At 44.5% G+C, this 27103-nt stretch overlaps 1 protein-coding gene across 2 annotated transcripts in view; it reads left to right on the forward strand.

Annotated features, from left to right (window-relative positions):
* The window catches only part of calypso (ubiquitin carboxyl-terminal hydrolase calypso), a 523758-nt gene that overhangs the window by 330013 nt on the left and 166642 nt on the right, over window positions 1–27103 (forward strand). For both annotated transcript variants that reach the window (XM_067101808.1, XM_067101809.1), the window contains exon 10: window positions 772–940. In XM_067101808.1, coding sequence (XP_066957909.1) covers window positions 772–940 — 169 coding nt within the window. The remainder of the gene's footprint in view (window positions 1–771; window positions 941–27103) is intronic.

Below are 27103 nucleotides of genomic sequence, written 5' to 3' on the forward strand. Positions count from 1 at the left end.
CTCTCTCTCTCTCTCTCTCTCTCTCTCTCTCTCTCTCTCTCTCTCTCTCTCTCTCCTCCTTCCTGTTATTCACTCTATCTCCATATTTCATTAATAATTTAACTTGATATTTCACCTTCAGAACCTTTTTACTTTCAATTTGCCATTCAGTGCTAGATAGGTCCCAGCGCCTGGTCTTTGGCCTAAATTTTACATTCTTTCTATATTCTGGTATTGGCACCATCTTTATGAAAGTAGTAAGTATTTCTCCCTTGAGCTATGTGCTCAGACACAAGTTGGAATGTAATCCATGGCTCTACTAACAAGACCCCCATCAATATCACAGTTTTTGTTAGCTTCAAGACTTGTGTTGCACAGGGTTTATAGGTCCAACACTTCAGTAAGTTCAAAGATTTCAAATGATTTTCCAGGCACAGGTCCATCCCACCTAAGTAGCTATTTTGCCTAACATAAAGTAATAGGTTTGTGTTGAAACAAATGTAGTTTATCAAACATTTAGTTAATTTTTCTAATACAAACACATTTTTTAACAAAAATTTGCTCTCCAAGCTACAGCTGGTCCACCCCACACAGAGAGTGATTAGTTTTACCTGTAGAGGTACTCAGGGACCAAGATGCACATTAGAGTGGTAGAAATGGATATTTCTGGGACGTGCCTGAAGATTGCTGCTGCCACAGATTAGGGTAATGTAATGGGTTTATATATATGGAAATATTTATTATTATTTTTTTTAAACATGTTTTCCTATATCATCACTGTTTTCCCTGCAGAGCAGTCCATCTGCAAGCTGTGAGTACCAACAGTTGGTAGTAGTGCGCATGGCTCCATTGACACCTACACTTTCCCAATCAGCTTCTGCAGCAGCTAATGTGTCAAATTCTTCATCTGCTCCTACTAGTGTTCCTAGTGCCATCCCAAATAATCCAGGAAGTATTGAAGGTGTGTTAATTAGTATTTGATAAAACTTTTGGTTTTAATGTGTCTATATAGATAATTGCATATGATTTGAGTAATATAATTAAAAATTAGAGAAATTGTTTGCAGCAAATAAAGTACACTTCTTCTCACATAACCATTCCTTATAATTAGCCTTTTTGTTCCCACAAGTAAGTGGGAAGGTATATGGCAATCAGCTCGAAGTACTGCCTGTGTAGGCAGATCCCTGCATTCCAAGCAGTTACATGATGTGCCTTGATAGCTTTCACTACTCTAATGGATGTCTCAGATTTTTTTTCAGTTCATATCTCATTTATTTTTATCATGATTTTGTGTTCTGACTCTTTCTTATTGAAGAGGAGGTCAGTGAGATTTATCCTGTGTAAACAAATGATTAGTGGGTTTTTTCCCTCTTATGTGTGATGATTGTTTGATAAGAAATTTTCAGAAGTACATTAAAATTTCTGTATTACAAACTAACAGGTTAAATCATTAAATGAAAAAGTTTATTATATGGCAAATCTTTGGGTAAACTTGGTCTTGAAGAGAAGGGACGCTGTCCTTACTCGGATAGCCCAGTTCGTCGGCCTGGAATCAGTATTGACCCTACAGAATGGACCACTGCTGGGTTCTCTCTATCTCTTCCATAGAAAACAGGTAGATGCTGTGGTGAACAAAGGCTGTATTGAAGATAACGACCGTGTTGTTCACCAGGCAGTGGCAAAGACCTCTGGGTCGTCATGTACTGTTGCGGCCTGACCTTCGGGTCAGGCTAGCACTTCCTTGGCCCCTAAAAGTCCCAGGCTTCGAAGGGCGCCCAGGGAAGCACCCAGCCTTCTTCTGCCAGAAAAGGTGCCCAGCTGTTTGCCTTTCAACCCTCTTTCCAGTCTAGAAAAGGGGGGCAAGGGAAAGAAGAAGAGAGGAGGACGCTAGGGCCGGCATTCCCCTCCACATGCTGCCATTGGTGTGGGGGTGCCTGTCAAGCCATTGGGCAGCATGACAGCAATACAGAGCCGAAACCTGGGTAGTAGATGTCCTTCGGGAGGGCTGTCGACTTCTCTTCAAGGTCTTGGCCACCCCTCAGCAACAATCTGGTCCATCTCCGAACTTACATACCTGGTTCATCAAAGGATCTTGCCTTTCAAGCAGAGGTAGAAGTGATGCTGAAGAAAGGCACTGTGGAAGTCGTGATAGATCGGTCCCCAGGTTTTTACAGCCAAGTCTTTCTGATATAGAAAGCAACTGGGTGTTGGAGACTGGTCATCAATCTCACTCCCTTGAACCAGTTCATTCGCCAGACTCAGTTCAAGATGGAAACGACATGTTCCATGCTCACGGCCATCAGGCGAGAATGACTTCATGCTTAAGGTGAACCTGCAGGATGCCTGTTTTCAAATACCCATCCATCGGTCCTCTCGCAAGTGCCTACGCTTTATTCCCAGGGAGACGGTACTCCAGTTCAGGGCCCTCTGTTTTGGGCTCTCAGCAGTTCCCCAAGCATTCACGTGAGTGTTCACCCTTGTGTCAGCTTGGGCTCATTCGTACAGGATGTCTGTTGAGGTATCTAGACAATTGGCTAATCCTGGCAAGCCCTTGGTCGCAGTTGCTCCAGGACAGGAATCTACTCCTTGATTTTTGCTGCAACCTCGGGGTTGTGGTAAATATCAAGAAGTTCGATCTCACACCCATGCAGAGGATCAAGTACCTGGGCATGCCGATAGATATGGCACCAGTAAGAGAGTCTTCCCCTCAGACTCGCATATCAGCAGGTTCAGGTAGGCAGCGCAGTTCATGTCTCGACAGGAGCAACCAGCTTGGCAGTGGCAAGTTGTTCTCGGTTACCTGTCATCCTTGGAGAAGCTGGTCCCTCCAGTGGAGAATGAAGGAATTCTGGTCTCTGGCTTGGGACTCCCCATTCCTCTCTCGGAGGAAGTGAGACAGGGCATAGCCCAGTGGCTAGACAACAGGAAAGGGCATAGCCTGGTGGCTAGATGACAGGAACCTCGTAATAGGAGTGTCCCTGCACACTCCTCCTCCCGAGATGCTTCTGTTCTCAAACGCTATGAGCAAGGGGTGGGGCGTACACCTGGAGGAATTGCTGGTTTCAGATGCGTGGAGCCGAAACGACAAAGACCTTCACATCAATATCCTGGAGCTCATGGCAGCCTTCCTGGCTCTCCAAGAGTTTCAGGATCAAGTGATGGGACACTTGGTGGTGTTGATGAGCGACAACACCAAAGTAGTGGCATACGTCAACAAGCAGGGGGGCCTAGTGTCTCTTCTTTTACACCTGTTGACAATGCAGGTGCACAAGTGGGCAGTAGCACACTTGGTATAGTTGTCAGCCAGATACATTCCAGGCAAGAGGAATGTAGTGGCAGAGAATCTCAGTCTCCACGGAAAGGTTGTTCAGTTTGTGGGGTCTTCCATTGATCGGCCAGTTTCCACCTGGCACAACAGAAAACTTTGAGTGTATTGCTCTGTCATGCCAGACCCATGGCCACTGCAGAGGATGCCTTCCAACACCCATGGGACAACCTGAACGCTTACACCTTTCCTCCGTTTTGTCTGATTCACAGGGTGATCAACAGGGTAATGCTCACCCCATTTGGCATCTGGACCTACTCTCTGAGGCACTGAGAGAGATTCCCCTTGGCACAATCTTCTGTGTCAATCATACGTAGAACGGTACCACCAGTCAGTGGAGTCCCTTTCTCTTCACGGCCGGAAACTGTCCAGTATCTATTGTGAATGAGAGGCTTTTCTCACCTCACAGCAACAGATGTTTGGATACCTTCGCTAATCCTCTGCAGCTGTGTACCAGGGAAAATGGGCTGTCTTCTGTGGTTGATGTCGTAGATGGGTTCTCTCTCCAGTCGGAGCTGCTATTCAGCAGGTAGCGGACTTCCTTGTCTTTCTTAGTCAAGAGAAACTTCTCTCCATCTCAGCTGTAAAGGGCCACCCTGGGCCTAGTCCTACATCTGAAGGGCATAGACATCTCTTCCTCACTGAAGATTTCCTTGCTGATGAAGAACTTCAAAAGGTCTTGCCCTCCCAGGGAACGCAGGCCCCCTAAATGGGTTGTCACCCTCGTTCTTAGGAGCCTGACTTGTACACCATACAAGCATCTGGCCCGTTTTCTTGTTTGCCCTGGCATCGGCGAAGAGAGCCTCATGGACTTCCCTTCAACATTAAACATTGAGGGGATGGGGATCAGTTACCCTCGATTTTGTCCCGGATTTTGTATCGAAGACTCAGAATCCATCGGTCCCTGATGCCAGATTCGAGTCCTTTACAACCCCCTCCCTAACGGACTTTGTTACTAATGATCCAGTTGAGATGCTACTCTGTCCTGTTAGGGTGCTATGGTACTATCTGAGAGGACTCGACATCTCCAGCCTGAGTGTCGACGACTCTTTGTTAGTACTGGCTCGACCAAGAAAGAGGTGTCCAAGAACATCATCTCTCTGGCTTTGTGAAACAATCAAACAGGGGTATTCTGCATGTGGCAAGGAGGACACCGGTATGTTCCGAGCAAGAGCTTACAGGGTCATGGGCATTGGTCTGTCCCTCACAATCAGGAAGAATCTGTCGATTCTTCAGGTACTGAAGGCAGGGGTGTGGTCGCACCAGACCACCTTATCCTTCTACCTTCAGGACTTTACCCACAAGTCATTGGACACTTTTTCCTTTGTCCTGTGGTGGCTGCTCAACAAGTTGTGTAGCTTACCAAGCTCCTCTAAGAGTTCAGGTAGCATCTTGTCTAAGGTGTTCTGTAATGAAAGAGAGTGTGTGTGTGTGTGTGTGTGTGTGTGTGTGTGTTAGTGACTGGCCTCTTCCTTCCTCTTTCATCATCTTCCCTCTCCCTGCAGGCAGAGGGTAGGTTAGCGAGCCGTCTCATGCTGGAACTGGTGACTGATGCAGGTGAGTGCACACTCGAGTACCCATTCTTTTATGTATATAGTAGATGTATAGAAGCAACCCTGCCCTTTCCCTAGCAAGGGGAGAAGGGCTTGGCAATAAAACAAATTGAATGCTTATACATTGCTTTATTGTCTCCGACACATAGATTCATCCTAGCCCCTTTTCGAATGATGTTGCTTTCACCCATTCCTTCAAAAAGGCCCAAAAGTCTGACAGTTGAATGTGCAGTTTTACACTCCATCCAACATGTCAGAGGCACGGTGTTCTTCCTTGATCTACCCAACCAGGAAGGGAACCCAGGTGTGGCAAACTACCAGTCATTTCAGAGACTTACTCAGATTCCTCCCTCCAAGGGAGTAAGTCTTCCTTATGTAAAGACCAACAGTTTGTATATTTGTGCAGGAACAAATGACGGATTTTAAAAGGAATTTGTATTTTTCATAACTATACAAACCTGAGGTCTTTACAGTTAAATGCCCGCCTCATCCCATCCCTCATTCTGATACCTTGGCCGAAAGGCAAAGTGAATGCTTACCCTCTGGACGGGCGGGACTCCTGCCAGTCAGATGGTAGTTAGCTACCTAACCACCTTGTTTCAAAGTTAAATGGCCATTTCCAGCTGTGCTAAAGCATGTTCCTTTTGTAAAGACCTCAGGTTTGTATAGTTAGGAAAGATACAAATTACTTTAAAAATTTGTCAATTTATCAATGGTCCTACGGATGCATTTTGTGACTTTCCAAGTTGGAATGCCGATTGTTAATTATTAATTAGGACCTGGGAAACAAGTTCTAATTTGGTGTGTCTTTCCAAGAAGACAGAGAGAGCTCTCTTGACAAATACACTGATTGCAGAGGTGACTTTATGCCTCAATTAAACATCCCTGAGCATGCCCTACAGACACTCCTGAAGATCTCTACAATACTGTAAAGGTTCCTTTCTCCACCCATAGAGACCGTATGTATAGAGAAAAAGATAGCGGAGTGATGGGCTGTCCCCTGGGAGCACTCTTCGCAAATTTCTATATGGGCACTGTGGATCATTGGGTATTCACCGCCATTGAGAAACTGTCGATGTAATTCCAGCATATCAATTACAACTTTGTTAGTGCCAGCACGGAAGGAGAAGCAGAACACCTGCAGCAAGCTTTCCATGACCACAATCACCTCAGCTTTACTGTCAAATATTGCCATAATCATAACCTACCCTTCCTTGACGTCCTCATAGGGCGATAGGAGGAGCTCTTCATCACACATACCTGAATGGGGAGAGCAAGTGTCCAGAAAGATACAAACACACTGCTGCAATCAATGCCTTTATCATGAGAGCTCTCACCCTTCTTTTCTTGGAAGGGCACGCACACACCAGATTAGAACCTGTTGACCAGGTCTTAATTAACAATGGGCATTCCAACTGGAAAGTTACAAAAAGCATCTGTAGGACCACTGATAACTATTACCAGCAGGAACTTCATCCTGCCACCTTTTATGACATCACTCTTTTTATAAGGGAGTGTTTCACACGAACTACAAAGAGGACGAGTGCGCCCTTCATAACATCATAGAAGAGAATGTCTGCCCTACGACCTGGAGAAAATGTGAAATTAGTGATTTACTATAAAAATAAAAAGACTAGTAGCCTGATTATGAAGAACAACCCAGCCCACTTGATGCAGGATCCTCTGAAGAGAACCAGTGTGGTCTACCAGCACAAATACCCAGTCTGAGAATGCTTTGGCACTTACGTTGGTATGACCATGGTGAGGTTTTCCTAGAGGATCTCCTGCCATGTTCAGGAAGGCGCCATTCATAATCACGCCAAGAATGATCATAATATTAAAATAACAGGAAGTGATATACAGTAAACCAACCATATTCGTAGGGAATGCACACCACACACAACACACACCCCGCGAATAGCTAAAATCTGCGAGTACTTAAAACCCTTCTAAAAACACTTAGAACTGCCTATTTTGATAGTTCAAACACACAAAAAAAATTTTAAATGCTTATAAAGGTATCACCCTACTTACAATGGGATTAGGTTCCAAAAAACCCATCATTTTGTTGGAAAAAACGTATCTCGAATATAGCCTAGCCTACACTAGGGTATTCAGTACCATGTATACATATATGGTAGCCTAGCGTACACTATAAAGTATACTCTATACATGTATGGTATAGTACTGTAGTTATTAATATCAGCTAGTTCTGGAGGTTCATGCAGATTGACTTATGATAATTCAATATAAAGAGAACTTGAATAAAAAACGAGAATTAGCTTAGCCTACACTCTGGTATATCGTATACATATACAGTAGCCTAGCCTACATTATACTGTACTATCTATTCACATATAAATATCATATTATACAAACATCAACATAATGAATATTCATCCTTTCCATGGATCTTTTAAAAGGTTATGCTTTACTTCACTATATCCAATAATATTGTATATATATTCTTATATTGCTTTTGTATTATAAATTGCGATCATAGCCATCAATGTTTTGGTTTGGAAATCAATTATGCGGTAAGTTTATTTCGCCATATTTAACTCAGTTCAGAGTGCTTTTCTTGCTTCTAGTTAGCGTAAGTGAATCTCTAGATACTTCACTCATGGGGCAAGGTTATTTTTCATTATGCGAAGTGTTTTTAAGTCAAAATATAACTTAAATACATCACGTTGTAAAATTAATTTGGCTATTTTTTTGTTAATAGATGACGTTGGCCATTTGAGGGCATGTTTGTTTTGTGTAAAAAAAATCAAGATCCCGTTCACTATTTTCACTTGATTTCATCATAATACGAGCTTTACATATTTATCTTTTATCGGCGTGAAAACAAGAGTAATATGTGTTCTTTCATGCCCAGTGGTTTTGATTAAAATACTCTCTCTCCAATTTTATTTACGGTCGAGTTTCATCCATGCTGCCAATGCACGATAATTTATAGTTATTAGCAGCTTGAACATTTTTGTCTCAGCTTTAGCTACAATTTGTAGCTTAAATTTAGCAGTATATTTCCTTGCTGATCTTTTATTCATAGTGAATAAGGGTATAATGTGAAAATATATCGGTCCTATTCTACTTAACATCATTTGTAACATAATTATGGTAATTGTTTACCACCATACGATGGTTGAAATACAAGCAAAACAGCTGTTGTTATCCGATTCGGTTTAAGCAAAACAACAGTTTCTCGTTCGGTTGTTTATGGCTGTACACATTTACGCAAGAGAATAATGTTACTAACAATACTTTTATCATTCTCTTTTGCTGTTTTAACTAGAAGATGGGACAAAGAGATGGAGGAAAAGAAGTTGGTCTATTGTAATTTGGTCTCTCTCACTGCCTGATTGTAGCTGCTGCGCCAGCGCGAAATTTAAAAATATTTTATAAATACTGTTGTATCAGTATTAAGTGCTTACCCCATCGCAAAATCGAATTATCGTAAGGGGAATTTTTGTAACTCAAGCACTACCTGGGCGCCTGAGTATTTTAATAGTTTTATAAAAAAAAATATGTCATGAAAATGATATAAAAATAAAGTAATTAGTGAATATTTCTCAGTGAAAAATACCAGGAATGGGCGAATTTTCCACGAATAATGTGTATATATGTTCCATAGAGAAATCCGCGAATCGGTGAGTCCTCGAATCATGAGAACGTGAATAAGGGGGGTATACTGTTACAGTATTCCCAATATTGCAATTATCGATAATGCAATAAACCATCGCCACCTTCATATCCTGGAGGCTCTACACATTGGAAGGGAAAGGACTGGCCTTAACACCACGCAGGAAACTTTCCTCCTCCTGATGGTGGCATGCAGAATACCGTCCACTGGTACACCTGAACCAAGTGAGTGGTCCAATCAGGAGATGCCTCCATCCTTTGTGAGCAATCCTCCCAGCACCACCCACCTTGTCTCCACTGTCCGCATGTAGAGGTGAGTGCAACCAGCAACATCTGGGAGAAAGCTTCGCTCAAGGGCACTAATACCCTAACAGCCAATCAAAATTCAACTCCCCTCCCACCCACAACCTGGGACCTTTTATGTACTGACTGATGGCCCATTCTAACCAGAGCAAACCCACCCTCTCTTGAGAATAGGCTGACGATATGACTTGAAACATTGATGTGTTTAAAAAAAAAAAAGCCCCTACGAAGACTCTCTACCATTTAAGAACGATACTACCACTTGAGGACAATGTTGAGATTTTAATTATGGCATGCTGACAGCAAAACTCTGTGGATATACCACACCATATTTAACTTCCACCATTGTGTAGCAAAATAAAGCTACTATTTCTGGGCTCGACCTGTGTCACCCGGTGAAATATCCTTTTAGCACATATTTCTAGGTATAAGTATTGCTAAATATACCAGAGAAAAAGCTAAACACAATGCCAGGGTTACGACCCCCGGATCGAACGCCATTATATGGTGTCAGTATACACAAAGGGTGAGTGGTGCCACTGCCACAGGCCTCCGCCCTATAGAGCTCTCCAATCTCAAAACCCGGAAAAGTGAGGAGCCGTTACATACCTCACCCTCTTCTCCCAGCCAACCACCACCTCAGCCGCCATCTTGTAAACATTCCAATTTAGCACGCTTCCAGACAACACTGTGTTTTTTCTTTGGTGCTGTGTTTCTTTGGATTCTGACTAATTCATCATGTCATCTCTTCCTGAATTCCCACCAACTAAGTTGAGTACCATCTCCTTTTGGTTTTTTCTTACAGAGGCATCTTATTTGACCTTTAATATATTGTTTACCAGGTAAATAACGCTACGCAGCCGGACGTGGCTGCGTCGGCCTCTGCCATGCTGGACCCTCAGTCTTCGCATGTTTTTAGCAGAAAGTTGCTGCTAGTTTTTATCCATACTCCTTCAATTGGAGTTTTATATATATAGAAATCACCATTTCGTTGTTAGGAGGTTGGGAGCCCGTATCATGACTGATCTAGGCTAGAGATGGAGGTTTTTCCCCCTCCCCTTTTCTGATCATAATTTCTCCCTTTTCCTTGGTCCCCTTCCTCTACCAGCGAGTTGGTACATTCTCCATGATGGTACTGTTATGCTCATGATCATTTCTGATGTGTACGATGTTGGATGACATGTATATTCTTGGATTAGTTTTATGTGTGATTCGACGTCAGGGTCAGCCATCTTGGGTATCCCCCGCTTTCCGTATATCGGTGGTTGTTTGGCCTTCTCTGCCGCTGAGTCTTTTACGTATTTATAGTATATAATTCTATGTATATATATGTTTTTATATTTCACACATCGTCTGGTTAACTTTTTATCTTATTACTCTTGAAGTCAGGCAGTTTTATTCGATTAGGTATTTTCTAGCCTAGCCTACTCGGCCATACAGTAATCGGTTTCAGAGAGTTAGGCTGGACAGGATAGGCTCTTTTACACGATGCTCATGCTTCCTAGCTCTCCTGACCAGGCCGTTTTGAGGTTTTGGAGGGAGATGTTAGGTTGTTGATGGAGTTCCTCGTTCTCTCTTGGCCCACCTGACCATGCTGTCACATTTTTGGAAGGTGAGGTTAGGCTAGTGAGGTAGTTGGCCCCCCCCCCCCTTTTAGCCCACCTGACCAGGCCGTGAGGTTTTTGGAGGGTGAGGTTAGAATAGAATAGTGAAGGGTCTCCTCAATTCATAGTCTTCCACCTGACCAGACTGTCGGTTTTGGAGGGTGTGGCTAGGCTTTGCGTGGTTCCCCCCCCCCACTGTTGCGCCTATTCTGGCCTTCCTGTCCAAGCCAAAAAGCTTTGGTTTTGGAGGGTGGACTGGGATCGAAGGTTGCACAGATCATTTCGTGTATGTAGCCTAGTCCTTATTTACCTGTTCAGTTAGCTTTTGGCGAGTGACCTAGACATCTCCCACGTGAGGGGCGCCGATCGCTTACGTTCGGCACCCGTGGGAGTTTTCTTTCAGCTTCCAGAGGGTGTTACCCACCCCGTCTGGCCACCGCTTGCCGGGTTTCCGCCTCTCTGCTAACTTTTCCCCTTATCGGCGGTGTTTATCGTTTGTTCGCTTTCCACAGTGTTAGCTGGAGCATCGAACACAGTCCCAGGATGCTATCATGACTTTCGCTATGTTCAGTCTCCGCCAGGTTAGTCAGATCTCTGTTGTTATCGTACATTACCACTCCGGTGGGTATGGTATTCAGTTAGTTGGCGCTTTCCACTATCTGGTTCCCACCCTGCGTGTTGAGAGTTGAGCCATATGCGAAGACTCCTCTCCGCCTCTTCCGCCGTTACCATAATGTGTGACATAATGAGATTTCCGTGGCAAATCAGGGCGGAGTACCATAACACCAGCGTATCTTAGAGTACTTATGTTTACATAATTAGTAGTTGACCATTCTGTAGCATAACTTATATCTATTTCTGCTGCCGGATTCTTTTCCGGTGGTGTTTTATCATATGATAAGCATGTTCCATCACCCATAATTTAGGTTAAGGTATCCTATTACCGCCGGACCTACTCCGGCGTGCCTTAACTCGACGTTACTCACGTATCGTGTATTAATTCTATACTGCCGGATTTAATTCCGGCTGGGTTTTGCCTGATGATAAGCATGTTCCATCACCCATAATTTAGGTTAAGGTATCCTATTACCGCCGGACCTACTCCGGCGGGCCTTAACTCGACGTTACTCATGTATCGTCTTTCCACTTACAGATGGTACGCTGTCAGGAGCCTGGGTGCACAGTGGTTCTTCAACAACCCTGTGGCCATGAGGTGTGCCGTTCACACTCCGGCTGCTCGGTTCGCGTTGGGGACTTGGTCGTCTGGCACCCGGATGGCTGTGAGATTTGCTACGCTCTGTAAGAGCTAGTGGTGGATGAGTCGGTAAGCTTTAGAGACCGCTAACCTTTAGTCTCCTTTTGACTTTAATGTCTTATATTGACATATACGGCAGTTGGAGAATATTATCAGTAAATCCTTCCCTTTCTTTCAGTCTGACCGTATTATCCGTGACTCTTCGCTGTCGACCCTGAAGGTCTGGGTCGGCGGGTTTGGGAGGAATGTTGCGTCGGGCAAGCCGTACGTCCTGTCAGAGGAGATATGCAATCTCCTCTACCCCGGAGCCCGGATCTCAGCTGCAGTGCTGGCAGAAGTAGCCGCCCCTATAATTGAACGGATCCGGGAGGAGACGCAACCCTCCCAAGAAGACAACCTGTGCAGAGAGGTGGCGGAAGAGGTGGCGGCCATCAATATCCACCTCAAACCAATGAGCGTCGATCCGGACCACCAGGTAGAAGGTAAGGTGGTAAGTGAGGGGGAGAGAGTGTTGGTAGTCCCCTTTTTGGTTCTCCTTCTTCCTCTTCTTCTTCCTTTCAAGGGTTTCCTAAACCAGCTATCCTTGAGGACAGGTCGAGGTCTGTTATCCCCAAGGTGAAATCCTTGAAAAAGAAGGACTTACCTAAGTCCTCTAGACCTCAAAGGTCTAATCCGTCAGCTCCCTCAAGGTCGTCACTGGCTCTTAATCCAGTGGCGTCCTCTAGTAAGGCTACTCCCCCGCCCAAGGGGCTGAGATCCAGGACGTCTAAGGCTAATCCCCCACAGCCTAACTTTGACCCTGAGGCCTTTGCGGAACTTCTGATGCAGAAGTTAGATAAGAAGGTTGAGGCCAGGATTCAAGACCTTTCCTCCCAGCTCGCTTCGAGCTTACAGACCTCTGGTCAGTCTGTGCAGTTATTGGCACAGAGGATGCAGACCCAGGAAAGCTTGCTCTCTGGGTTTATGCGCTCCGGAGTAGCAGGGCAATCTTACATTGTTCCGGATGCCTCCAGACTGCTCCCCTTTGATAAGGGAAACCCGTGGCGGCTGGCTCTTCATGCTCCTCTACACAATGATACCCTGACCATCGAGGGCTCGGGAACTCGTCGGTTGGAGGAACTGGAGTTCTTTCCACCCGACCTGGTGCCTCCCTACCCAGGCTATGCCAGGCTTACAGAGGAAGCCTGGATCAGATCAGACAAGGTCCCGAAGGAGACAGTTATCTTCCCAGGGACCAAGCCCAATCCACCTTGATGTGTGCGCTCTCACTGACTGGGAGTGCGAAAATACAAAGCTTACCCCCTTTAAGGACTTTCACAATGTTCTCGGTAGGTGACTCCATCCCTACCCCCTGCATGACTAAGATCGCAGTGCTGACTAGTCAGGCGGGAATCGAGGTAAGCCGCTGCCTCAACTCCGGGAGACAGATCCCACCTCTCGTCTTCCCTGGAGATTCGGAATTTTGGTCGGGAGCTCGGCCACGTTCACGATGGGCAAACTCGACCCAGTGGGCCTCCACTCTCTTAGTGAACAGCCTCCCAAGATTCCGGAGGCCCTTCTGAAGCGGAGTTCGAGGCTAGATGCAGGTTGACTCGCTCCCTGCATTCCATTACTATTACGGAGGTGATGGCGGTAACTTACGCTGAAGAACCTCTATTCCAGGTCCTGACCAAATCCCTGTTAGCGGCATTCCAAGCGGACCTGTATGACTTTGTAGTGGCGAGACTAAACTGCCAGAAACACATCTTTGCGGACGCCACTATCAGACACGAGCCCAATAGACTCATGAAGAGTTCTATCTGGGGTCCTAACATCTTCCCTGAGGATGAGGTCAACAATGTTCTGGCGGAGGCAACCAGAGCAAATCAGAGCCTTCGCTCCCGCTGGGGTCTCCCCTTTGAAAGGAAGGCCACCGAGTCCGCCGGACCTCAAGCCAGGGATAGGAAAAGGTTCAGGAGGTACAGAAAACCTCAGACCCAAACTATGCTTCAAGCTGTACCGGTCTCTCAGATCGGACAGCCTTCAACTTCCAAAGCCCAGCCTCAGCAACAGTTTGTTCTGATGCAGCCGGCTCAGCAAACCCTTGCTCCGCCAACCTTCGTGGCGTCCCCGGCTTTCAAGGCTTCGTTTGAAAGCCAAGGGGCGTTTTGAGGCTTTAACAGGCATGCGAGGGGAAGCAGAGCCAGAGCCGCCTTCAGAGGTAGGTCTGCATCACGACCTCTTTCACAGGGAAGAGGAGGCCGTGGAGGTAGAGGAAGTAAGCCCTCTTCCGCTCAATGAGTCTCCTCAGGTGGGCAGGAGGTTACATCTCTTCCGGGACCGTTGGACCTTCAGTCCGTGGGCCCACAGCATAGTTTCAAAAGGTCTGGGATGGAGCTGGAGCAGAGGGCCTCCTCCGCCAGTCAGGTTCCATCAGTCTCCATCCAAAGCCCTTCTGGACTTTGTAAAAGACCTTCTCCAAAAGAGGGCAATAAAGAGAGTGAGACACCTGAAATTTCAAGGCCGGCTGTTCAGTGTTTCGAAGAAAGACTCAATCCAGCAAAGAGTAATTCTAGACTTGTCTCGTCTCAATTTATACATTCAATGCGACAAGTTTCACATGCTTACAATCTACAGAGTGCGGACCCTACTTCCCGTGGGGCCGTCACCACTTCTATAGATCTTTCAGACGCGTTTATTATCACGTCCCGATTGCGAAACTTCTCTCCTTACCTAGGATTCAGACTAGGGAAACAAGCATACTCGTTCAGAGTCATGCCATTCGGGCTCAACATAGCACCCAGAATTTTCACCAAACTGGCAGAAACAGTAGTCCAAGAACTACGGGCCCAAGGGATTATGTTAGCCGCATACCTGGACGATTGGATAATTTGGGTATCCAACGCCAAGGAATGTCGGAAAGCAACATCCATAGTGATGAGCTTCCTGGAATCCTTAGGTTTTCAAATAAACAGGAAGAAATCCCGCCTAGTTCCGGAGGCTCAGTTTCAGTGGTTAGAATCCAATGGGATCTGGACACACACAAACTGTCATTTCCGCCAGCCAAAAGGAGGGAAATAGCCAAAGCTACCAGGCAGTTCCTCAAAAACAAAAAAAGCCTCTTTCGTACCCAGGAAAGAGTCCTGGGTTCTCTTCAGTTCGCGTCAGTAACAGATTTGCTGCTGAAAGCCAAACTGAAGGATATAAACAGAGTATGGCGGAGATGAGCCAACAGCAGATACAGAGACAAGATGTCTTTAATTCCGCCGGTGTTGAGGAAGAGGCTTCGACCATGGTCAACAGTCGAGAGTTTGTCAAGGTCAGTGCCTCTCCAATTTCCCCCTCCATCATTAGTGATCCATACGGATGCTTCCCTGAGTGGGTGGGGAGGATATTCCCAACACAAGAAAGTTCAAGGAACATGGTCAACTATGTTCCGCCAGTTCCATATCAACATTCTAGAAGCAATGGCAGTATTTCTAACTCTAAAGAAACTACGTCCAACCAGGCAGATTCATATCAGACTGGTACTGGACAGTGCAGTAGTTGTGCATTGCATAAACAGACGGGGCTCCAAGTCGAGCCGGATCAATCAGGTAATGATCGCAATTTTCTCTCTGGCAAGGAAACATCGTTGGCACCTGTCAGCTACTCATCTGGCAGGTGTCCGGAATGTCATTGCAGATTCACTGTCCAGGACAACTCCGCTGGAGTCGGAATGGTCATTGGACAAAGCATCATTCGAGTGGATTTGTCTTCAGGTACCAGGTCTCCAGGTGGACCTGTTTGCCACAGAGAGCAACCACAAGCTTCCGTGTTACGTTGCTCCCAATCTAGACCCTCTAGCTCACTCCACAGATGCGATGTCAATAGACTGGAACAGGTGGCAAAGGATCTATCTGTTTCCACCAATAAACCTATTGATGAAAGTTTTACACAAACTCAGATCATTCAAAGGTCAAGTAGCACTTGTGGCACCCAACTGGCCGAAGAGCAATTGGTTTCCTCTTCTTCTAGAGTTGAAACTCCGGCGCCTACAAATCCCCAGTCCAAGACACAAATAGTACAAACTCGGACTGTGTCAGCTTCCTCAAGAATTCTGAATGCCCTAGCTTTATGGACTTCATGAAGTTTGCAGCTCAGAAAGACGCTAACATTGATCCTATTAACCCTTAAATGCCGACTGGACGTATCATACGTCGACTAAAATTGTCTGTTGGGTGCCAAGTGGACGTACCGTACGTCAACTACAAAAAATTTCAACCTTCGGTCAAATTTGACTCGACCGAAATGGTAGAAAATCGCAATTGTAAGCTAAAACTCTTACATTCTAGTAATATTCAATCATGTACCTTCATTTTGCAACAGATTGGAAGTCTCTAGTACAATATTTCGATTTATGGTGAATTTTTTCAAAAAACTTTTTCTTACGCCCGAGACCAACTCGCCCAAAATTTTCAGAAATTCTTTCGTCATTTTGTCGTAAGTTTTGCACTGTTCTATATTAGCCGTTACATAAAGTTTTATATATGAAAATGTGCGCAATTTCATGTACAATACAACAGAAAATAACTCATGGTTGTAGCTTTTATCAGTTTTGAAATATTTCCATATAAATCACGATAACTGCAAAAATTTCAACCTTCAACAACTTTTGACTCGACCAAAATGGTAAAAAAACGCAATTGTAAGCTAAAACTCCTACATTCTAGTATTATTCAATCATTTACCTTCATTTTGCAACCAATTGGAAGTCTCTAGCACAATATTTCGATTTATGGTGAATTTTTGAAAAAACTTTTTTCCTTAAAGTCCACGCCAGAAATTCTTTGTACGTTGTCGTAATGTTTGCACTGTTTTATATTAGTCGTTACATAAAGTTTTATATATGGAGATGTGCGCAATTTCATGTAGAATACAACAGAAAATAACTCATGGTTGTAGCTTTTATCAGTTTTGAAATATTTTCATATAAATCACGATAACTGCCAAAATTTCAAGCTTCAAATTTAACTTGACCAAAATGGTAAAAAACGCAATTATAAGCTAAAACTCTTACATTCTAGTAATATTCAATCATTTACCTTCATTTTGCAACAAACTGGAAGTCTCTAGCACTATATTTCGATTTATGGTGAATTTCTGAAAAAAAAATTTTTTCCTTACGTCTCATGTTGTAACTCGGCCTTAACATCTCAGAAATTCTTTCGTCATTTTGTCGTAATGTTTGCATCGTTTACATTAGTCGTTACATAAACTTTTATATATGAAAATGTGTGCAATTTCATGTAGAATACAACAGAAGATAGCTCATGGTTGTAGCTTTTATCAGTTTTGAAATATTTTCACATAAATCACGATAACTGCAAAAATTTCAACCTTCGGTCAACTTTAACTCGACCGAAATGGTAAAAAACGCAATTGTAAGCTAAAACTCTTACATTCTAGTAATATTCAATCGTTTACCTTCATTTTGCAATAAATTGGAAGTCTCTAGCACAATATTTCGATTTATGGTGAATTTTTGAAAAAAACATTTTCCTTCGCTTGCGGTAACTCGGCAGAACATCTCAGAAATTCTTACGTCTCGTTGTCGTAATATTTGCACCGTTTTATATTAGTCTCTTACATAAAGATTTATATATGAAAATGTGCGTAATTTCATGTAGAATACAACAGAAAATAACTCATGGTTGTAGCTTTTATCAGTTTTGAAATATTTTCACATAAATCACGATAAATAGAAAAATTTGACTTTTCGGTCAACTTTAACTCGACCAAATGGTCGAAAACTGCAATTGTAAGCTAAAACACTTACAGTCTAGTAATATTCAATCAATTAGCTTCATTTTTTCAACAAACAGGAAGTCTCTAGCACAATATTTCGATTTATGGTGAATTTTTGAAAAAAACATTTTTTTACATCCATACATTCATAATTCATGCATCATTTTGTAATAATATTTTCTCTGTGTTGCTTTGATCGTTTTACAATTTGTTATATACCAAAATCATCGCAATTTAGTGTACAATACAACTAAAAAAATTAACTCATTAGCTTTAACCGTTGTGCTTACAGCGCCATTTGTATACAATTATATAAGAGTTTTTTTTTTGCGCTGTCATATATTTCAATATTTATGTATGATAATGATATTTTTTTCATTTCTGATGGTTGCATACTAAACTTCAGGCAATGACAAAAAAGGAGCCAAAAATGAACTCTTAATCTTAAAAACTAAGCGTGCTGTGATTTTTTTGAAAAAACTTTTTTCCGCTTTAAGGTAAATCACCGAACGCCGCCGGCAAACGGCAGACGTTTTTTGTAAATAGAGGCTCGGCGTTTAAGGGTTAATACACTGTTCATAGAATCAGACAAGAGGGAATCTACCCTCAGACAATATGACTCAGCAGTTAAAAAGTTAGCATTATTTCTGTGGAATCTGAAGCTCAGGAAATGACCACGAACCTTGCAATCTCTTTCTTCAGATCATTATTTGAGAAAGGACTGGCCTCTAGTACTATTACTACAGCAAAATCTGCTTTAAGAAAAATATTTTTACATGGCTTCAATATTAACCTTACAGACTCATATTTTCCGTCAATTCCTAAAGTATGCGCTCGTCTTAGACCAGGAACCCGTCCGCACCCGGTTTCCTGGTTCTTAAATGACGTACTTAAATTAGCATCAGACACTGATAATGAACTGTGTTCATACTCGAGTCTGTTAAGGAAAATGTTATTTTTAATTAGCCTAGCCTCAGGTGCCAGAATTTCTGAACTGTCTGCTCTCTCTAGAGAACCGAACCATGTTGATTTCCTCCCGTCAGGAGAAGTTCTGTTGTCTCCGGATCTCAAGTTTCTAGCTAAGAATGAGGATCCACAAAATAGATGGTCCCCTTGGAAGGTTATCCCCCTTCCACAGGATCTGTCCTTATGCCCAGTTAACACTTTAAAATCTTATTTAAATAGAACTTCTAATATAATGTCTGGCCCTCTTTTAGTTAGGGAAAATGGAGGAACCATTTCTTTAAAGGCCATCAGCAACAAATACTGTATTTCATAAAGCAAGCAAACCCGGATTCAGTACCTAGGGTACATGATATTCGAGTAGTGGCCACCTCCACTAATTATTTCCATAAAATATGAAATTTGATGACCTTAAAAAGTATACGGGCTGGAAATCACCAAGTGTTCAAACGCCACTATCTTAAATCTCTAGAGGCTCTTAAATATTCCACAGTGGCTGCAGGAAGTATTGTTCCTCCTGCCCTAGACTAGCTTATGTAACCTTAGTTTATCCTGTCCTTTATTCCTCTCTCGCCTGCCTGCCTCGTTTACTCGCCATGCCTTCTACCTTTAGGTTAGGCCTGCTTCACAGCCTGACTCCTGACCATTTTGCATATTTTGTTGTACCCCTTTTTTGTTAGCATTAAGTGTCTTGGTGTAATTAATTTTGTCTGTGTGCCCTATATTGTTAATCATGTTTTATTATTAATGCTTTGGGTTATTAAAACACAGTAATTTTCTTATAGTTTTATTTAGCTCCATTAAGGTAATTCTTAGAGGGCTCCACCAAGCTTTTGTATGGCTGATTCTCTGTTATAATTTCACCGGGTGACACAGGTCGAGCCCAGAAAAGGGATTTTGACAAAGGAAAAATCTATTTCTGGGGGAAGACCTGTGTCACCCAGTGACCCATCCCTGTATTTCCTTTCCCCCCCCTGAGTGGCATACCAAGCTTGCAGGGGTGCTAACTTGGGATGTTACAAGATGGCGGCTGAGGTGGTGGTTAGCTGGGAGAAGAGGGTGAGGTATGTAACGGCTCCTCACTTTTCGGGGTTTTGAGACTGGATAGCTCTATAGGGCGGAGGCCTTTGGCAGTGGCACCACTCACCCTTTGTGTATACCGACACCATATAATGGCGTTCGATCCGGGGGTCGTAACCCTGGCATTGTGTTTAGCTTTTTCTCTAGTATATTTAGCAATACTTATACCTAGAAATATGTGGTAAAAGGATATTTCACCGGGCGACACAGGTCTTCCCCCAGAAATAGATTTTTCCTTTGTCAAAATCCCCTATTCAGAACTATTAACTTTCTCCTTATCCAGATTATGTACTACAACTGCCAGCTCTTAGCAGATATCAGCCTTGAAGAAAAGAGAATGGTGAGAAGAATTGAAAAGATATTGTATAACATCAATTCTACTGATGCTGCCATTCTTTTTAGTAGAATATATTATTATTATTTCTGGGCTCGACCTGTGTCACCCAGTGAAATGGTTCCAATAGCACACATTTCTAGGTATAACTATTGCTAAATATACCAGAGAAAAAAGCTATCCATAATGCCAGGGTTACTACCCCTGGATCAATCACCACCATGGTGTCGGTATGCACTAGGGGTGAGTGGTAACCACTATCACAGGTCTTCATCCTATAGATCTCTCCATTCTCAAAGTCCCAAACTTGGGGGAGCCGTACCAACGATTGCCTCCCGCTCACCCACTAGGTACCATCCGCACCTGCCATCTTCATTCCAATCTTAGCACGAACACGCATACACCGTAAAAATTTTCTTTGGTGATTGTGTTCTCTTTTTCAGCTCAAATCATGTCCTCCATCGGGAATTTTCCACCATCTAAGTTGAGTACTATTTCTGATTGGTTTTTTAACGCAAGAGGCATTGTACTTATGAACTGTAATTAAATAATGTTTACCAGTGTAAATAGTTCTGATACTTGCAGCCAGGCGTTTGTCGGCTGTGTTTGCCTCTTTCCCCGTTTTTTGACCTTCAGTCTCAGCTTTCTTTTAGCAGAACGAATTCTGCTAGTTTTTATCCATACTCCATTCAGTTTGGATCTTAATTGGAGAAATTACCATGTCGCTGGTAGGAGATGAGGAACCTGGTATCATGGCCGAGCTAGGCTCAACCTTTTCTGATAATAGAATTTGAGTCTTTTTATCGGTTTCCTTCCTCCACCAGCGAGTTGGTGCCTTCTCGATGGTGTTATTAATTTTACCATGATGATAGCTGATATGTACAAGGATGGATGACATGTCCATTCCTGGATTAGTTTATGCATGTAATTCGGCGTCAGGGGTAGGCCATCTTGGTACCTAACGTTACCTATATAACCAATGTTTTCTGGACCTTCTCTCTGCCGCCGAGTCATTTATGTATTTATATATATTTAATCTTTAGGCTAACCCACATCACGAGTGGTTAACTTTATTTATGTTTTGTTGTTCAGATACTAGGTAGTTTTAATTGTAATATAAGGTAGTTAACTAGCCTAGCCTACCTAGGCTAGGCATGACAGCGCTCTTACACGATGCTCAGGCTACCTGGAAGCTCTCCTGACCAGGCCGTTTTACGGTTTTGGAGAGGGAAGTTAGGCTAGTGAGGGAGTTCCCCGTTCACACTTAGCCCACCTGACCAGGTCGTTAGGTTTTGGAGGGTGAGGTTAGGCTAGTGAGAGAGTTCCTCATTCACAATTAGCCCACCTGGCCAGGCCGTTAGGTTTTGGAGGGTAAGGTTAGATTAGTGAGAGGGCTCCTCGATTCATATTTTGCCACCTGACCAAGATGTCTCGGTTTTGGAGGCTGTGGCTGAGTTAGGACGTAGGTTCTTCTCTCCCCACACGGGTGGCACTAAATCCTGGCCTTCCTGACCAGGCCAAAAAGCTTTGGTTTTTGGAGGGTAGGCTAGGATCAGTTAACTCCAGCTTTTTCGTGTATGTAGCCTAGTCCCCCCTTTTTACCTTAACGTTTAGAATTTGGCGACGTTGCCCGGGCGACATCCTCGTAAGAGGAAAGCCGTTCGCTTGCGTTCAGCACCCCCGTAAGGAGGTTATATTCGGCTTCCGGAGGGTGCTACCCACCTGACCGGTTGCCATTCGCCGGGTTTCCGCCACTCACCTACCTTTCCCTTAACGGGCGGTGTTTTGTTAGCTCGCTTCTAATTGCTTTTAGTAGTTAGTAGCTGGAGTGTCGAACACTGTCCTGTGGAAGCAAATAACAGTTACGTTATGTTAGAATTCAAGTCTCCGCCAGGCTAGTCGGTTCTTTCGTTGTTATTGTCCATTTAACCACTCCGGTGGGTATGGTTCACGGTATGTTTAGCGGTTTCCATTACAGTATATGGTTTCCGCCCTGGGCAATTGAGAGGTGGGCTGTATGCGAACACCCTATTCCACTCATATTACGCTGATTCCATATCATGTGACACAATGAGATTTCAGTGACTAATCACAGCGGAGTATCATAGAGTACCTGTTTATAACATACATAGTAGTTAACCATTCGGTAGCATAATCTATGTTTTTAGACTTTTGCTGCCGGACTCAGTTCCGGCGGGTTTTGCCTTGATGATTCGCATGTATCATCATCCATAATCTATGTTAAGGTAAACTGTGGCCGCCGGACTTAGTTCCGGCGGGTCTTGCCTTAATGATACTCATGTACCATCATTCCACTTACAGATGGTACGTTGCCAGGAGCCAGGGTGCACTGCCATTCTCCAGCAACCCTGCGGACACGAAGTGTGCCGCTCGCACTCCAGCTGTGTGGTGCATGTTGGAGACCTGACCGTTTGGCACCCGGACGGCTGTGAAATTTGTTACGCTCTTTACGAGCTAGTGTCCGATGAGTCGGTAAGTGATAGGAGACCGCTAACCTTTAGTCTCCTTTTTTATTTTAATGGCTCATATGGATATATATGAAAATTGGGAGAATATTTTCAGTAAGTCCTACCTTCTCTTCCAGTCTAACCCAGCAATCCGCGCCTCTTCGCTGTCGACCCTGAAGACCTGGGTTGGCGGATTTGGGAGGAACGTTGCATCTGGCTACCCCTACGTGCTGTCGGAGGAGATTTGCAATCTCCTCTACCCGGGTGCCTGGATCTCCGCCGCAGTGCCGAAGGAGGTGGCCGCCCCACTCATCGAGAAGATCAGACAGGAGACGCAGCCCTCCCAAGACGACAACCTGTGCGGAGAGGTAGCGGCTATCAACATCCACCTAGAGCCTATGAGCGTTGATGACCAACAGGTAGAAGGTAGGGTGGTAAGTGAGGCAGGTGAGGATAGTGTAAATAGAACTCTATTTAGTTCACCTTCTTCTTCCTCTTCCTTCCAGGGATTTCCGAAGTCAGCTAACCTTGGGGACAGGTCTCGGTCTGTTATCCCCAAGGTGAAATCTCTGAAAAAGAAGGACTTACCAAAGTCCTCTAGACCTCAAAGGTCTTATCCGCCAGCTCCCTCTAGGTCGTCACTGGCTCCCAAACCAGTGACGTCCTCAAGTAAGGCTACTCCCTCTTCTAAGGGGTCGAGGTTCAGAGATTCAAAGGCTAAGCCCCCACAGCCTAGTTTCGACTCTGAGGCCTTTGTCGAACTGCTGATGCAGAGGATCAACTCCAAGGTGGAAGCTAGGCTTCAAGATCTTTCGTCTCAGCTTGTCACAAGCTTAGAGACCCCCGGACAGTCAGTGCTGTCATTGGCACAAAAGGTGCAGGCCCAGGAAAGCTTGCTCTCCGGATTCATCCAATCCGGAGCAGCACAGCAATCACATGTTGTCCCGGATGCCTCCAAACTGCCCCCCTTTGATAAGGGGAACCCGTGGCGGCTGCCCTGCATGCTCCCCTGCATAATGGCACACTGACTATTGAGGGTTTGGGCACTCGTCGTCTGGAAGAACTAGAGTTCTTTCCAGCCGACCTAGTGCCTCCCTATCCAGGCTTTGCCAGGTTAACTGAGGAAGCCTGGATTAGGTCTGATAAGGTCCCTAAGGAAACAGTCATCTTTCCCAGGGACCAAGCTCAATCCGCCCTGATGCGCGCTCTCACCGACTGGGAGTGCGAGAACACGAAACTTACTCCCTTTAAGGGAAGTTTCACGATGTTCTCCGTAGGTGACTCCATCCTTACCCCTGCACTACTAAGATTGCAGAGCTGACCCTCCAGGCTGGGATAGATGGCAAGCCTATACCTCAACTCCGGGAGACAGATCCTACTTCCCTTCTCTTCCCCGGAGATTTGGAATGTTGGTTGGGAGCTCCGGCAACGTTCACGGTTGGGAAACTCGATCCCGAGTGTGCCTCCATCCTGTTCAGCGAGCAACTTCCCAGAATTCCGGAGGCTCTGCTGAAGGCGGAGTTTGAGGCTAGATGCAGGTTGAGTCGCTCCCTGCATTCCATCACCATCTCAGAGGTAACGGCATTAGTTTAAAATGACGAACCTCTGTTTCAGGTCCTCACGAAGTCGTTATTGGCGTCCTTCCAATCGGACCTTTATGACTTTGTGGTTGCGAGACAGAACTGCCGGAAACACATCTTTGCAGACGCCACCATCAGACATGGGCCCAATAGACTCATGAAGAGTTCTATCTGGGGACCTAACCTCTTCCCAGAGGATGAGGTCAATAATGTCATGGCAGAGGCAACTAGAGCGAACCAGAGTCTTCGCTCTTGCTGGGGCCTTCCTTTCAAAAGGAAGTCATCTGAGACCTCTGGACCTCAACCTAAGGAAAGGAAAAGGTTCAGGAGATTCGAGAGCTATAGTAAACCTCAGGCTCAAACTGTGCTTCAGGCGGTACCAGTCTCACAGATCGGCCAGCCTTCTACATCCAAGACACAGCCTCAACAGCAGTTCGTACTGATGCAGCCGGCTCAGCAAGCTTCTGCTCCGCCAGCTTTCAATGCCTCGTTTGAAAGCCAAGGGGCGTTTCGAGGCTACAATAGACATGCGAGGGGAAGCAGGGCCAGAGACGCCTACAGAGGTAGAGCAGCATCCAGACCTCTCTCACGTGGAAGAGGAGCCCGAGGAGGCAGAGGAAGTAAGACCTCTCCCAATCAATGAGACTCCTCAGGTAGGCGGGAGATTATATCTCTTCCGGGACCATTGGACCTTCAGTCCATGGGCCCACAGCATAATCTCAAAAGGTCTGGGATGGAGCTGGAGCGAGGGGCCTCCTCCGCCAGTCAGATTCCATCAACCTCCATCCAAAGACTTACTGGACTTTGCAAAAGAACTTCTGCAAAAGAAGGCAATAAAGAAAATCAGGCACTTGAAATTTCAAGGCCGTCTGTTCAGTGTCCCGAAGAAAGACTCAGACAAGCAAAGAGTAATTCTAGACTTGTCTCGTCTCAACTTATACATTCAATGCGACAAGTTTCGCATGCTTACAATCTCGCAGGTATGGATCCTACTTCCCCATGGGGCCGTCACCACCTCTATAGATCTTTCAGACGCATATTATCACATCCCAGTTGCGAGAAACTTCTCTCCTTACCTAGGGTTCAGACTAGGAAAACAAGCATACTCGTTCAGAGTCATGCCATTCGGGCTCAACATAGCTCCCAGAATTTTGACCAAACTGGCAGAGACAGTAGTCCAAGAGCTACGGGCCCAAGGGATTATGCTGGCCGCATATCTGGACGATTGGATAATTTGGGCATCCAACGTCAAGGAATGTCGAAAAGCAACTTTCCAGTAATCAACTTCTGGAATACTTGGGATTCCAAATAAACAGGAAGAAATCCCGTCTAGTTCCGGCGGCTCAATTTCAGTGGTTGGGAATCCAATGGGACCTAAACACACACAAACTGTCACTTCCGCCAGCCAAAAGGAGGGAAATAGCCAAAGCTACCAGGCAGTTCCTCAAGAACAAAAAAGCCTCTCGTCGTACCCAGGAAAGAGTTCTAGGCTCTCTTCAGTTCGCTTCAGTAACAGACTTGTTGCTAAAAGCCAGACTGAAAGATATAAACGGTATGGCGGAAACGAGCCAACAGAAGAAACAGAGACAAGTTGTCTCTGATTCCGCCGGTATTGAGGAAGAGGCTTCGACCATGGTCAACAGTCAAGAGTTTGGCAAGGTCAGTGCCTCTTCAATTTCCCCCTCCATCGTTAGTGATCCATACGGATGCTTCCCTAAGCGGATGGGGAGGATACTCCCAACAAGAAAGTTCAGGGAACATGGTCAACAGTATTCCGCTAGTTCCATATCAACATTCTAGAGGCAATGGCAGTATTTCTAACATTAAAGAAACTACTTCCAGCCAGACAGATTCACATCAGACTGGTGCTGGACAGTGCAGTAGTTGTGCATTGCCTAAACTGAGGGGGCTCCAAGTCGAGCCATATCAATCAGGTAATGATTGCAATTTTCTCTCTGGCAAGGAAACATCTTTGGCACCTGTCAGCTACCCACCTGGCAGGTGTTCGGAATGTCATTGCAGATTCACTATCCAGGACAACTCTGCTGGAGTCGGAATGGTCCTTGGCCAGGATGTCGTTCGAGTGGATTTGTCTTCAGGTACCGGGTCTCCAGGTAGACCTGTTTGCCACAGAGAGCAACCACAAGCTTCCGTGTTACGTTGCTCCCAATCTAGACCCTCTAGTTCATTCCACAGATGCGATGTCAATAGACTGGAACAGATGGCAAAGGATCTATCTGTTTCCACCAATAAACCTATTGATGAAAGTTTTACACAAACTCAAATCATTCAAAGGTCAAGTAGCACTTGTGGCACCCAACTGGCCGAAGAGCAATTGGTTTCCTCTACTGCTAGAGTTGAAGCTCCGGCACAAACAGATCCCCAATCCAAGATTGACACAAGTAGTGCAAACTCGGACTGTGTCAGCTTCCTCAAGAATTCTGAATGCCCTAGCTTTATGGACTTCATGAAGTTTGCAACTCAGAAAGACACTAACATTGACCCTCTTAATACACTGTTCATAGAATCAGATAAGAGGGAATCTACTCTCAGACAGTATGACTCAGCAGTTAAAAAGTTAGCATTATTTCTGAGGGAATCTGAAGCTCAGGAAATGACCACGAATCTAGCAATCTCTTTCTTCAGATCATGATTTGAGAAAGGATTGGCCACTAGTACTATTACTACAACAAAATCTGCTTTAAGAAAAATATTTTTACATGGCTTTAATATTAACCTTACAGACTCATATTTTTTGTCAATTCCTAAAGCACGCGCTCGTCTTAGACCAGCAACCCGTCCACACACGGTTTCTTGGTTCTTAAATGATGTACTTAAATTGGCATCAGACACTGATAACAAATTATGTTCATACCTGAGTCTGTTAAGGAAAACGTTATTTCTAGTAAGTCTAGCCTCAGGAGCTAGAATTTCTGAACTGTCTGCTCTTTCTAGAGAGCCGAATCATGTTGATTTCCTCCCGTCAGGTGAAGTTCTGTTGTCTCCGGATCTCAGTTTTCTAGCAAAGAATGAGGATCCACAAAATAGATGGTCTCCTTGGAAGATTATTCCCCTTCCACAGGATCTGTCTTTTATGTCCAGTCAACACTTTAAAAGCTTATTTAAATAGAACTTCTAAGAGAATTTCAGGCCCTCTTTTTGTTAGGGAAAATGGAGGTACCATTTCCTTAAAGGCCATTAGGCAACAAATTCTTTATTTTATTAAACAGGCAAACCCGGATTCAGTACCT

Source organism: Macrobrachium rosenbergii, chromosome 58 (assembly GCF_040412425.1).
Source record: "Macrobrachium rosenbergii isolate ZJJX-2024 chromosome 58, ASM4041242v1, whole genome shotgun sequence".
Classification (NCBI taxonomy): Eukaryota; Metazoa; Arthropoda; class Malacostraca; order Decapoda; family Palaemonidae; genus Macrobrachium; species Macrobrachium rosenbergii.